General features: G+C 57.7%; 1 protein-coding gene across 1 annotated transcript; it reads left to right on the forward strand.

Annotated features, from left to right (window-relative positions):
- Window positions 1-10276: 10276 nt before the first annotated feature.
- Window positions 10277-11452, forward strand: LOC144677354 (uncharacterized). Its single transcript, XM_078537491.1, has one exon. The coding sequence runs from the start codon at window positions 10277-10279 to the stop codon at window positions 11450-11452; it is 1176 nt and encodes a 391-aa protein (XP_078393617.1).
- The last annotated feature ends 531 nt before the right edge of the window (window positions 11453-11983 follow it).

Below are 11983 nucleotides of genomic sequence, written 5' to 3' on the forward strand. Positions count from 1 at the left end.
CAATTGAGGGTGTGCTGCACTATTGGAGTGTCAGCAATTGAGAGTGTGCCGCACTCTTGGAGTGTCAGTAATTGAGGGTGTGCTGCACTATTGCAGGGTCTGTAATTGAGGGTGTGCTGCACTATTGGAGTGTCAGTAATTGAGGGTGTGCTGCACTCTTGGAATGTCAGTAATTGAGGGTGTGCTGCACTATTGGAGTGTCAGTAATTGAGGGTGTGCTGCACTATTGGAGGGTCAGTAATTGAGGGTGTTTTCACTATTGGAGTGTCAATAATTGAGGGTGTGCTGCACTATTGCAGGGTCTGTAATTGAGGGTGTTTTCACTATTGGAGTGTCAATAATTGAGGTTGTGCTGCATTATTGGAGTGTCAGTAATTGAGAGTGTGCTGCACTATTGCAGGGTCTGTAATTGAGGGTGTTTTCACTATTGGAGTGTCAATAATTGAGGTTGTTCAGCACTATTGGAGTGTCAGTTATTCATGGGCGGCTAAACTATTGGAGTGTCAGTAATTAAGGATGTGCTGCACTATTGGAGGGTCAGCAATTGAGGGTGGGCTGATCTATTGGAGTGTCAGTAATTGAGGGTGTGCTGCACTATTGGAGTGTCAGTAATTGAGGGTGTGCTGCACTATTGGAGGGTCAGTAATTGAGGGTGTGCTGCACTAATTGAATGTCAGTAATTGAGGGTGTGCTGCACTATTGGAGTGTCCGTAATTGAGGGTGTGCTGCACTATTGGAGTGTCAGTAATTGAGGGTGTGCTGCACTATTGGAGGGTCAGTAATTGAGGGTGTGCTGCACTAATTGAATGTCAGTAATTGAGGGTGTGCTGGACTATTGGAGTGTCAGTAATTGAGGGTGTGCTGCACTATTGGAGTGTCAGTAATGGAGGGTGTGCTGCACTATTGGAGAGTCAGTAATTGAGGGCATGCTGCACTATTGGATGGTCTGTAATTGAGGGTGTGCTGCACTATTGGTGTGAGAGTAATTTAGGGTGTTTTCACTATCGCAGTGTCAGTAATTGAGGGTGTGCTGCACTATTGGAGGGTCAGTAATTGAAGCTGTGCTGCACTATTGGTGAATCAGCAATTCAGGGTGTGCTGCACTATTGGAGTGTCGGCAATTGAGGGTGTGCTGCACTATTGGAGTGTCAGCAATTGAGGGTGTGCTGCAATATTGGAGTGTCGGCAATTGAGGGTGTGCTGCACTATTGGAGTGTCGGTAATTGAGGGTGTGCTGGACTATTGGAGTGTCAGTAATTGAGGGTGTGCTGCACTATTGGAGTGTCAGTAATTGAGGGTGTGCTGCACTATTGGAGTGTCAGTAATTGAGGGTGTGCTGCACTATTGGAGGGTCAGTAATTGAGGGTGTGCTGCACTATTGGAGTGTCAGTAATTGGGGGTGTGCTGCACTATTGGAGTGTCAGTAATCGGGGGTGTGCTGCACTATTGGAGTGTCAGTAATCGAGGGTGTGCTGCACTATTGGAGTGTCAGTAATTGAGGGTGTGCTGCACTATTGGAGTGTCAGTAATTGAGGGTGTGCTGCACTATTGGAGTGTCAGTAGTTGAGTGTGTGATGCACTATTGGAGAGTCAGTAATTGAGGGTGTGCTGCATTATTGGAGTGTCAGTAATTGAGGGTGTGCTGCACTATTGGAGTGTCAGTAATTGAGGGTGTGCTGCACTATTGGAGAGTCAGTAATTGAGGGTGTGCTGCACAATTGCAGTTTCAGTAATTGAGGGTGTGCTGCACTAATTGAGGTTCAGTAATTGAGGGTGTGCTGCACTATTGGAGTGACAGTAATTGAGGATGTGCTGCACTATTGGAGTGTCAGTAATTGTGGGTCGGCTGCATTATTGGAGTGTCAGTAATTGAGGGTCGGCTGCATTATTGGAGTGTCAGTAATTGAGGGTGTGCTGCACTAATTGAAGGTCAGTATTGAGGGTGTGCTGGTCTATTGGAGTGTGAGTAATTTAGGGTGTGCTGCACTATTGGAGTGTCAGCAATTGAGGGTGTGCTTCACTATTGGAGTGTCAGTAATTGAGGGTGTGCTGCACTATTGGAGGGTCAGTAATTGAGGGTGTGTTGCACTATTGGAGTGTCAGTAATTAAGGATGTGCTGCATTATTGGAGTGTCAGTAATTGAGGGTGTGCCGCACTCTTGGAGTGTCAGTAATTGAGGGTGTGCTGCACTATTGGAGTGTCAGTAATTGAGGTTGTGCTACACTATTGGAGGGTCAGTAATTGAGGGTGTGCTGCACTATTGGAGGGTCAGTAATTGAGGGTGTGCTGCACTATTGGAGGGTCAGTAATTGAGTGTGTGTTGCACTATTAGAGTGTCAGTAATTAAGGATGTGCTGCATTATTGGAGTGTCAGTAATTGAGGGTGTGCCGCACTCTTGGAGTGTCAGTAATTGAGGGTGTGCTGCACTATTGGAGTGTCAGTAATTGAGGTTGTGCTACACTATTGGAGGGTCAGTAATTGAGGGTATGTTGCACTATTGGAGTGTCAGTAATTGAGGGTGTGCTGCACTATTGGAGTGTCAGTAATTGAGGGTGTGCTGCACTGTTGGATTGTCAGTGATTGAGGTTGTGCTGCATTATTGGAGGGTCAGTAATTGATGGTGTGCTGCACTATTGGAATGTCATAAATTGAGGGTGTGCTGCACTATTGGAGTTTCAGTAATTGAGGGTGTGCTGCACTATTGGAAAGTCAGTAATTGAGGGTGTGCTGCACTATTGGAGTGTCAGTAATTAAGGATGTGCTGCACTATTGGAGTGTCAGTAATTGAGGGTGTGCTGCACTATTGGAGTGTCAGTAATTAAGGATGTGCTGCACTCTTGGAGTGTCAGTAATTGAGGGTGTGCTGCACTATTGGAGTGTCAGTAATTGAGGGTGTGCTGCACTACTGGAGTGTCGGTAATTGAGGGTGTGCTGCACTATTGGAGTGACAGTAAATTTGGATGTGCTGCAATATTGGAGTGTCAGTAATTGAGGGTGTGCTGCACTATTGGAGTGTCAGTAATTGAGGGTGTGCTGCACTATTGGAGTGTCGGTAATTGAGGGTGTGCTGCACTGTTGGATTGCCAGCAATTGAGGGTGTGCTGCACTATTGGAGTGTCAGTAATTGAGGGTGTGCTGCACTATTGGAGTTTCAGTAATTGAGGGTGTGCTGCACTATTGGAGTTTCAGTAATTGAGGGTGTGCAGCACTATTTGAGTTTCAGTAATTGAGGGTGTGCTGCACGATTGCAGTGTCAGTAATTGAAGGTGGGCTGCACTATTGGAGGGTCAGTAATTGAGGGTGGGCTGCACTATCGGAGTGTCAGTAATTGAGGTTGTGCTGCAATATTGGAGTGTCAGTAATTAATGTTGTGCTGTACTATTGTAGGGTCAGTAATTGAGGTTGTGCTGCACTATTGGAGTGTCAGTAATTGAGGGTGTGCTGCACTATTGGAGTGTCAGTAATTGAGGGTGTGCTGCACGATTGGAGTTTCAGTAATTGAGGGTATGCTGCACTATTGGAATGTCATTAATTGAGGGTGTGCTGCACTATTGGAGGGTCAGTAATTGAGGTTGTGCTGCAATATTGGAGTGTCAGTAATTGAGGGTGTGCTGCACTATTGGAGTGTCAGTAATTGAGGGTGTGCTGCACTATTGTAGGGTCAGTAATTGAGGGTGTGCTGCACTATTGGAGTGTCAGTAATTGAGGGTGTGCTGCACTATTGGAGTGTCAGTAATTGAGGGTGTGCTGCACTATTGGAGTGTCAGTAATTGAGGGTGTGCTGCACTATTGGAGTGTCAGTAATTGAGGGTGTGCTGCACTATTGGAGTGTCAGTAATTGGGGGTGTGCTGCACTATTGGAGTGTCAGTAATCGGGGGTGTGCTGCACTATTGGAGTGTCAGTAATCGAGGGTGTGCTGCACTATTGGAGTGTCAGTAATTGAGGGTGTGCTGCACTATTGGAGTGTCAGTAATTGAGGGTGTGCTGCACTATTGGAGTGTCAGTAGTTGAGTGTGTGATGCACTATTGGAGAGTCAGTAATTGAGGGTGTGCTGCATTATTGGAGTGTCAGTAATTGAGGGTGTGCTGCACTATTGGAGTGTCAGTAATTGAGGGTGTGCTGCACTATTGGAGTGTCAGTAATTGAGGGTGTGCTGCACTATTGGAGTGTCAGTAATTGAGGGTGTGCTGCATTATTGGAGTGTCAGTAATTGAGGGTGTGCTGCATTATTGGAGTGTCAGTAATTGAGGGTGTGCTGCACTATTGGAGTGTCAGTAATTGAGGGTGTGCTGCACTATTGGAGAGTCAGTAATTGAGGGTGTGCTGCACAATTGCAGTTTCAGTAATTGAGGGTGTGCTGCACTAATTGAGGTTCAGTAATTGAGGGTGTGCTGCACTATTGGAGTGACAGTAATTGAGGATGTGCTGCACTATTGGAGTGTCAGTAATTGTGGGTCGGCTGCATTATTGGAGTGTCAGTAATTGAGGGTCGGCTGCATTATTGGAGTGTCAGTAATTGAGGGTGTGCTGCACTAATTGAAGGTCAGTATTGAGGGTGTGCTGGTCTATTGGAGTGTGAGTAATTTAGGGTGTGCTGCACTATTGGAGTGTCAGCAATTGAGGGTGTGCTTCACTATTGGAGTGTCAGTAATTGAGGGTGTGCTGCACTATTGGAGGGTCAGTAATTGAGGGTGTGTTGCACTATTGGAGTGTCAGTAATTAAGGATGTGCTGCATTATTGGAGTGTCAGTAATTGAGGGTGTGCCGCACTCTTGGAGTGTCAGTAATTGAGGGTGTGCTGCACTATTGGAGTGTCAGTAATTGAGGTTGTGCTACACTATTGGAGTGTCAGTAATTGAGGGTGTGCTGCACTATTGGAGGGTCAGTAATTGAGGGTGTGCTGCACTATTGGAGGGTCAGTAATTGAGGGTGTGTTGCACTATTAGAGTGTCAGTAATTAAGGATGTGCTGCATTATTGGAGTGTCAGTAATTGAGGGTGTGCCGCACTCTTGGAGTGTCAGTAATTGAGGGTGTGCTGCACTATTGGAGTGTCAGTAATTGAGGTTGTGCTACACTATTGGAGGGTCAGTAATTGAGGGTGTGCTGCACTATTGGAGTGTCGGCAATTGAGGGTGTGCTGCACTATTGGAGTGTCGGCAATTGAGGGTGTGCTGCACTATTGGAGTGTCGGCAATTGAGGGTGTGCTGCACTATTGGAGTGTCAGTAATTGAGGGTGTGCTGCACTATTGGAGGGTCAGTAATTGGGGGTGTGCTGCACTATTGGAGTGTCAGTAATTGAGGGTGTGCTGCACTATTGGTGTGTCAGTAATTGAGGGTGTGCTGCACTATTGGAGTGTCAGTAATTGAGGGTGTGCTGCACTATTGGAGAGTCAGTAATTGAGGGTGTGCTGCACTATTGGAGTGTCAGTAATTGAGGGTGTGCTGCACTATTGGAGTGTCAGTAATTGAGGGTGTGCTGCACTATTGGAGTGTCAGTAATTGAGGATGTCCTGCATTATTGGAGTGTCAGTAATTGAGGGTGTGCTGCACTATTGGAGAGTCAGTAATTGAGGGTGTGCTGCACTATTGGAGTGTTTGAATTTGATGTTGTGCTGCACTATTGGAGTGTCAGTAATTGAGGGTGTGCTGCACTATTGGAGTGTTTGAATTTGATGTTGTGCTGCACTATTGGAGTGTCAGTAATTGAGGGTGTGCTGCACTATTGGAGGGTCAGTAATTGGGGGTGTGCTGCACTATTGGAGGGTCAGTAATTGGGGGTGTGCTGCACTATTGGAGAGTCAGTAATTGAGGGTGTGCTGCACTATTGGAGTGTTTGAATTTGATGTTGTGCTGCACTATTGGAGTGTCAGTAATTGAGGGTGTGCTGCACTATTGGAGTGTTTGAATTTGATGTTGTGCTGCACTATTGGAGTGTCAGTAATTGAGGGTGTGCTGCACTATTGGAGGGTCAGTAATTGGGGGTGTGCTGCACTATTGGAGGGTCAGTAATTGGGGGTGTGCTGCACTATTGGAGAGTCAGTAATTGAGGGTCGGCTGCACTATTGGAGGGTCAGTAATCAAACACTCCCAGGACAGGTACAGCACCATCTGCTCCAATCAGAGACAATGGCTGACCAGCCTGGGTCTCACTGATTGGCTAGACGTCCAGCCCGGTTCTTGCTGATTGGCTGGACTACCAGCCCGAGGGCTCACTGATTGTTTGGAGGACCAGCCCGGTGTTCAGTGATTGGTTCGAGGGCCAGACCGGCTCTCACGGATTGGTTGGACGACCGTCGGCGGCCTTCAGTCCACCGGTGGCCGCCCCCTCGCGTCGCCATTGGCCGGCGCCGCCTGTCAATCATCTGCGCGGCAGGGGTCACGTGTCTGCGGCTGGGGCGGAATCGACGGCGGCGGCGGCGGCCGAGGCGAAAAGCTCAGGTGGGTCTTTTTAACCGTCCCATCGTTACCCCGCCCACCGATCGGGGACGGGCGGGGGATGTGAGGAAAGCCTCTCCCCACCTCCCCTGCCGCTCCCGTCCGTTCTCCGACTTTCAACCGGGAGCCGCCGTTTTCCTTTCACTGATATAAGAGGGAGGGGGAGGGAGGGGGGGGCGGTGGGTTCGTTGGTGGGTGGGCGGCTCCACGGCGCAGGCGCGGTGGTCGTTTTCTGGTGGGACGACCAACGGGGCTTGAAGGGGCCCTGAGCATGCGCAGTATCCTTGGTGAGGAGGTTCCGAGCATGCGCGGTGGCATCTCTCGGGAGCGGGAGCATGCGCGCGGCGCCGAGCGAGAAAGGGGCGGGTCCCGGGTCCAGGTGTTAGTGTTTGGAGGGGTGCCTAGGCGCGTGCGCGTCCGCACAGGGGCGGGGCAAAGATACCGTTAATGGGCCGGGTTCAAGTGGGGGTGCGGGGGCGTGCTGGGCCAATCTGGGGAGGGGGCGGGAATCATCAGTGGAGGGGAGTGGGCGGGGCCTTTTTTGGGGAGTGGGCGGGACCTCTTTTGGGGACGGGGCGTGGCCTCACCTGGGGAGGGGGCGTGGCCTCATCTGGGGAGGGGGCGTGGCATAATCTGGGGAGGGGGCGTGGCCACACTTGGGGAGGGGGCGTGGCCGCCCTTGGGGAGGGGGCGGGGCGAATGGCCCATTGTCTGAGTGCGGCGACTCACCTGGAGAGGGGGCGGGGCCATTGTCTGTGCGCGGGGACTCACCTGGAGAGGGGGCGGGGCCATTGTCTGAGCGCGGGGACTCACCTGGGGAGGGGGCGGGGCCATTGTCTGAGCGCGGGGACGCTCCTGGTGAGGGGGCAGGGCCATTGTCTGAGCGCGGGGACTCACCTGGGGAGGGGGCGGGGCCATTGTCTGAGCGCGGGGACTCACCTGGGGAGGGGGCGGGGCCATTGTCTGAGCGCGGGGACTCACCTGGAGAGGGGGCAGGGCCATTGTCTGTGCGCGGGGACGCTCCTGGTGAGGGGGCAGGGCCATTGTCTGAGCGCGGGGACTCACCTGGGGAGGGGGCGGGGCCATTGTCTGAGCGCGGGGACTCACCTGGGGAGGGGGCGGGGCCATTGTCTGAGCGCGGGGACTCACCTGGAGAGGGGGCAGGGCCATTGTCTGAGCGCGGGGACTCACCTGGGGAGGGGGCGGGGCCATTGTCTGAGCGCGGGGACTCACCTGGGGAGGGGGCGGGGCCATTGTCTGAGCGCGGGGACTCACCTGGAGAGGGGGCAGGGCCATTGTCTGAGCGCGGGGACTCACCTGGGGAGGGGGCGGGGCCATTGTCTGTGCGCGGGGACGCTCCTGGTGAGGGGGCGGGGCCATTGTCTGAGTGCCTGGACTCACCTGGAGAGGGGGCGGGGCCATTGTCTGTGCGCGGGGACGCTCCTGGTGAGGGGGCGGGGCCATTGTCTGAGCGCGGGGACTCACCTGGGGAGGGGGCGGGGCCATTGTCTGAGTGCCTGGACTCACCTGGGTAGGAGGCGGTTCCATTGTCTGAGCGCGGGGACTCACCTGGGGAGGGGGCGGGGCCATTGTCTGAGTGCCTGGACTCACCTGGGTAGGAGGCGGTTCCATTGTCTGAGCGCGGGGACTCACCTGGGGAGGGGGGCGGGGCCATTGTCTGAGTGCGGGGACTCACCTGGTGAGGGGGCGGGGCCATTGTCTGAGCGCGGGGACTCACCTGGGTAGGAGGCGGTTCCATTGTCTGAGCGCGGGGACTCACCTGGGTAGGAGGCGGTTCCATTGTCTGAGCGCGGGGACTCACCTGGTGAGGGGGCGGGGCCATTGTCTGAGCGCGGGGACTCACCTGGGTAGGAGGCGGTTCCATTGTCTGAGCGCGGGGACTCACCTGGGTAGGAGGCGGTTCCATTGTCTGAGCGCGGGGACTCACCTGGGTAGGAGGCGGTTCCATTGTCTGAGCGCGGGGACTCACCTGGGTAGGAGGCGGGGACATTGTCTGAGCGCGGGGACTCACCTGGGGAGGGGGCGGGGCCATTGTCTGAGCGCGGGGACTCACCTGGGGAGGGGGCGGGGCCATTGTCTGAGCGCGGGGACTCACCTGGGGAGGGGGCGGGGCCATTTCTGAGCGCGGGGACTCACCTGGGGAGGGGGCGGGGCCATTGTCTGAGCGTGGGGACTCACCTGGGGAGGGGGGGGTGGGGCCCTTGTCTGAGCGCGGGGACTCACCTGGGGAGGGGGCGGGGCCATTGTCTGACTGCTGAGACTCACCTGGAGAGGGGGCGGGGCCATTGTCTGAGTGCTGGGACGCTCCTGGAGAGGGGGCAGACCCAATGTCTTAGTGCAGGGACTCAGCTGGGGAGGGGGCGGGGCCATTGTCTGAGCGCGGGGACTCACCTGGGGAGGGGGCGGGGCCATTGTCTGAGCGCGGGGACTCACCTGGGGAGGGGGCGGGGACATTGTCTGAGCGCGGGGACTCACCTGGGGAGGGGGCGGGGCCATTGTCTGAGCGCGGGGACTCACCTGGGGAGGGGGGCGGGGACATTGTCTGAGCGCGGGGACTCACCTGGGGAGGGGGCGGGGCCATTGTCTGAGCGCGGGGACTCACCTGGAGAGGGGGCGGGGCCAATGGGCCATTGTCTGAGTGCTGGGGCTCACCTGGGGAGGGGGCGGGGCCATTGTCTGAGCACGGGGACACCTGGAGAGGGGGCGGGGCCAATGGGCCATTGTCTGAGTGCTGGGGCTCACCTGGGGAGGGGGCGGGGCCATTGTCTGAGCACGGGGACACCTGGAGAGGGGGCGGGGCCATTGTCTGAGCACAGGGACTCACCTGAAGAGGGGGCGGGGCCATTGTCTGAGCGCGGGGACTCACCTGGGGAGGGGGCGGGGCCATTGTCTGAGCGCGGGGACTCACCTGGGGAGGGGGCGGGGCCATTGTCTGAGCGCGGGGACTCACCTGGGTAGGAGGCGGTTCCATTGTCTGAGCGCGGGGACTCACCTGGGGAGGGGGCGGTTCCATTGTCTGTGCGCGGGGACTCACCTGGGGAGGGGGCGGGGCCATTGTCTGAGCGTGTGGTCTCACCTGGAGAGGGGGCGGGGCCATTGTCTGAGCGCGGGGACTCACCTGGGGAGGGGGCGGGGCCATTGTCTGAGTGCGGGGACTCACCTGGAGAGGGGGCGGGGCCAATGGGCCATTGTCTGAGTGCTGGGGCTCTCCTGGTGAGGGGGCGGGGCCATTGTCTGAGCGCGGGGACACCTGGGGAGGGGGCGGGGCCATTGTCTGAGCGCGGGGACACCTGGGGAGGGGGCGGGGCCATTGTCTGAGCGCGGGGACTCACCTGGGGAGGGGGCGGGGCCATTGTCTGAGCGCGGGGACTCACCTGGGGAGGGGGCGGGGCCAATGGGCCATTGTCTGAGTGCTGGGACACCTGGAGAGGGGGCGGGGCCAATGGGCCATTGTCTGTGCGCGAGGACTCACCTGGGGAGGGGGCGGGGCCATTGTCTGAGTGCTGAGACTCAGCTGGGGAGGGGGCGGGGCCAATGTCGGGTCTCATCTGGAGAGAGGGTGGGGCCCATAGGTCATTGTCTGAGCGCGGGGACTCACCTGGGGAGAGGGCGGGGCCATTGTCTGAGTGCCGGGACTCACCTGGAGAGGGGGTGGGGCCATTGTCAGAGTGCGGGGGACTCTGATTGGTTCCCCTAGCGTTTTTACCACCCGCCCCCTTCCCCCTGCCCCTCGTAATTCCCGCGGACTTTCTCCTTCCCTCCCACGCCCGCGTCTGTTCTGATTGTCCCTTCGCCATTTCAGGCGCCGCTTGAGATGGAGGACTCGCGGTGGACGGCAAACCCGGAGCAGGAGGAGCAGGAACCGGCGGCGGGACCCGAGGACACGTCAGAGCCGCTGGATGAGCCGAGAGGAAGGAGAGCAGGAGGCGGAGGAGGAGGAAGAGGCCGAGGGGGCAAGGGTTACTCCTGCCCCGTGTGCGGGCGCAGCTTCACCCAGTCGTCCAACCTGTCGCGGCACAAGCGGAGCCACAGCGCCGAGCGGCCGTGCCCGTGCTCGGTGTGCGGGAAAGGCTTCCTCTATCCGTCGCAGCTGAAGATCCACATGCTGGGCCACAGCGGCGAGAAGCCCCACGCCTGCCCCCACTGCGGCAAGGCCTTCGCCCGCATGTCGGGGCTCCTGACCCACCAGTGGGTGCACACGGGCGAGCGGCCCTACACCTGCCCCGTCTGCGGCAACGGCTTCACCGACCCGTCCAGCCTGAGCGTCCACCAGCGGGGCCACACCGGCGAGCGGCCCTACGTCTGCGCCGAGTGCGGCAAGGCCTTCGCCCACTCCTCCACCCTGCTGGCCCACCAGCGGGTCCACACCGGCGAGCGGCCCTACGTCTGCCCGGACTGCGGCAAGGGCTTCACCCAGTCCTCGGTGCTGGTGGCCCACCGGCGCCTCCACAGCGACGAGCGGCCCTACGTCTGCGCCATGTGCGGCCGGGCCTTCACCCAGTCGTCCTCGCTCCTCACCCACCAGCGGGTGCACACCGACGAGCGCCCCTTCGCCTGCCCGCTGTGCGGCAAGCGCTTCCGCTGGCTCTGCAACCTGCGCACCCACCGCCGCACCCACACGGGCGAGCGCCCCTTCGCCTGCCCGCTGTGCGGCAAGCGCTTCGTGGACTCCGGCAACCTGCAGGCCCACCGGCGGCTGCACACCGGGGCCAAGGACTTCGCCTGCACCGTCTGCGGCAAGGCCTTCGTGCAGCAGGCGGCGCTGCTGGTGCACCACCGGGTCCACACCGGCGAGAAGCCCTACATCTGCTCCACCTGCGGCCGGGGCTTTGCCCTCTCCTCCACCCTTGCCATCCACCAGCGCGTCCACACCGGCGAGAGGCCCTTCGTCTGCGACGTCTGCGGGAAGGGCTTCTCCCAGTCCTCCGCCCGCCTCAAGCACCAGCGGGTTCATGCTGCCGAAGGGGTGGCCCAGCAGCCTGCCTCCTGACCCCTCCCAGACGGCGTTTCCCCTCCCCCCCTCTCCCCCCCTCACACAGAGTCTCCACGTCCCCCCAATCACTCCCCCCTCCCTCCCCCCCTCCCACAGAGTCTCCACGTCCCCCCAATCACTCCCCCCCCCTCCCCCCCTCACACAGAGTCTCCACGTCCCCCCAATCACTCCCCCCCCCCCACACACAGAGTCTCCACGTCCCCCCCAATCACTCCCCCCCTCTCCCCCCCTCACACAGAGTCTCCACTTCCCCCAATCACTCCCCCCTCCCTCCCCCTCACACAGAGTCTCCACGTCCCCCCAATCACTCCCCCCCCCTCACACAGAGTCTCCACGTCCCCCCAATCACTCCCCCCCCTCACACAGAGTCTCCACGTCCCCCCAATCACTCCCCCTCCCTCCCCCCCTCACACAGAGTCTCCACGTCCCCCCAATCACTCCCCCCCCCCCCCCTCACACAGAGTCTCCACGTCCCCCCAATCACTCCCCCCCCCTCACACAGAGTCTCCACGTCCCCCCAATCACTCC

This window comes from Cetorhinus maximus, unplaced genomic scaffold (genome assembly GCF_964194155.1).
Source record: "Cetorhinus maximus unplaced genomic scaffold, sCetMax3.hap1.1 HAP1_SCAFFOLD_2457, whole genome shotgun sequence".
NCBI lineage: Eukaryota > Metazoa > Chordata > Chondrichthyes > Lamniformes > Cetorhinidae > Cetorhinus > Cetorhinus maximus.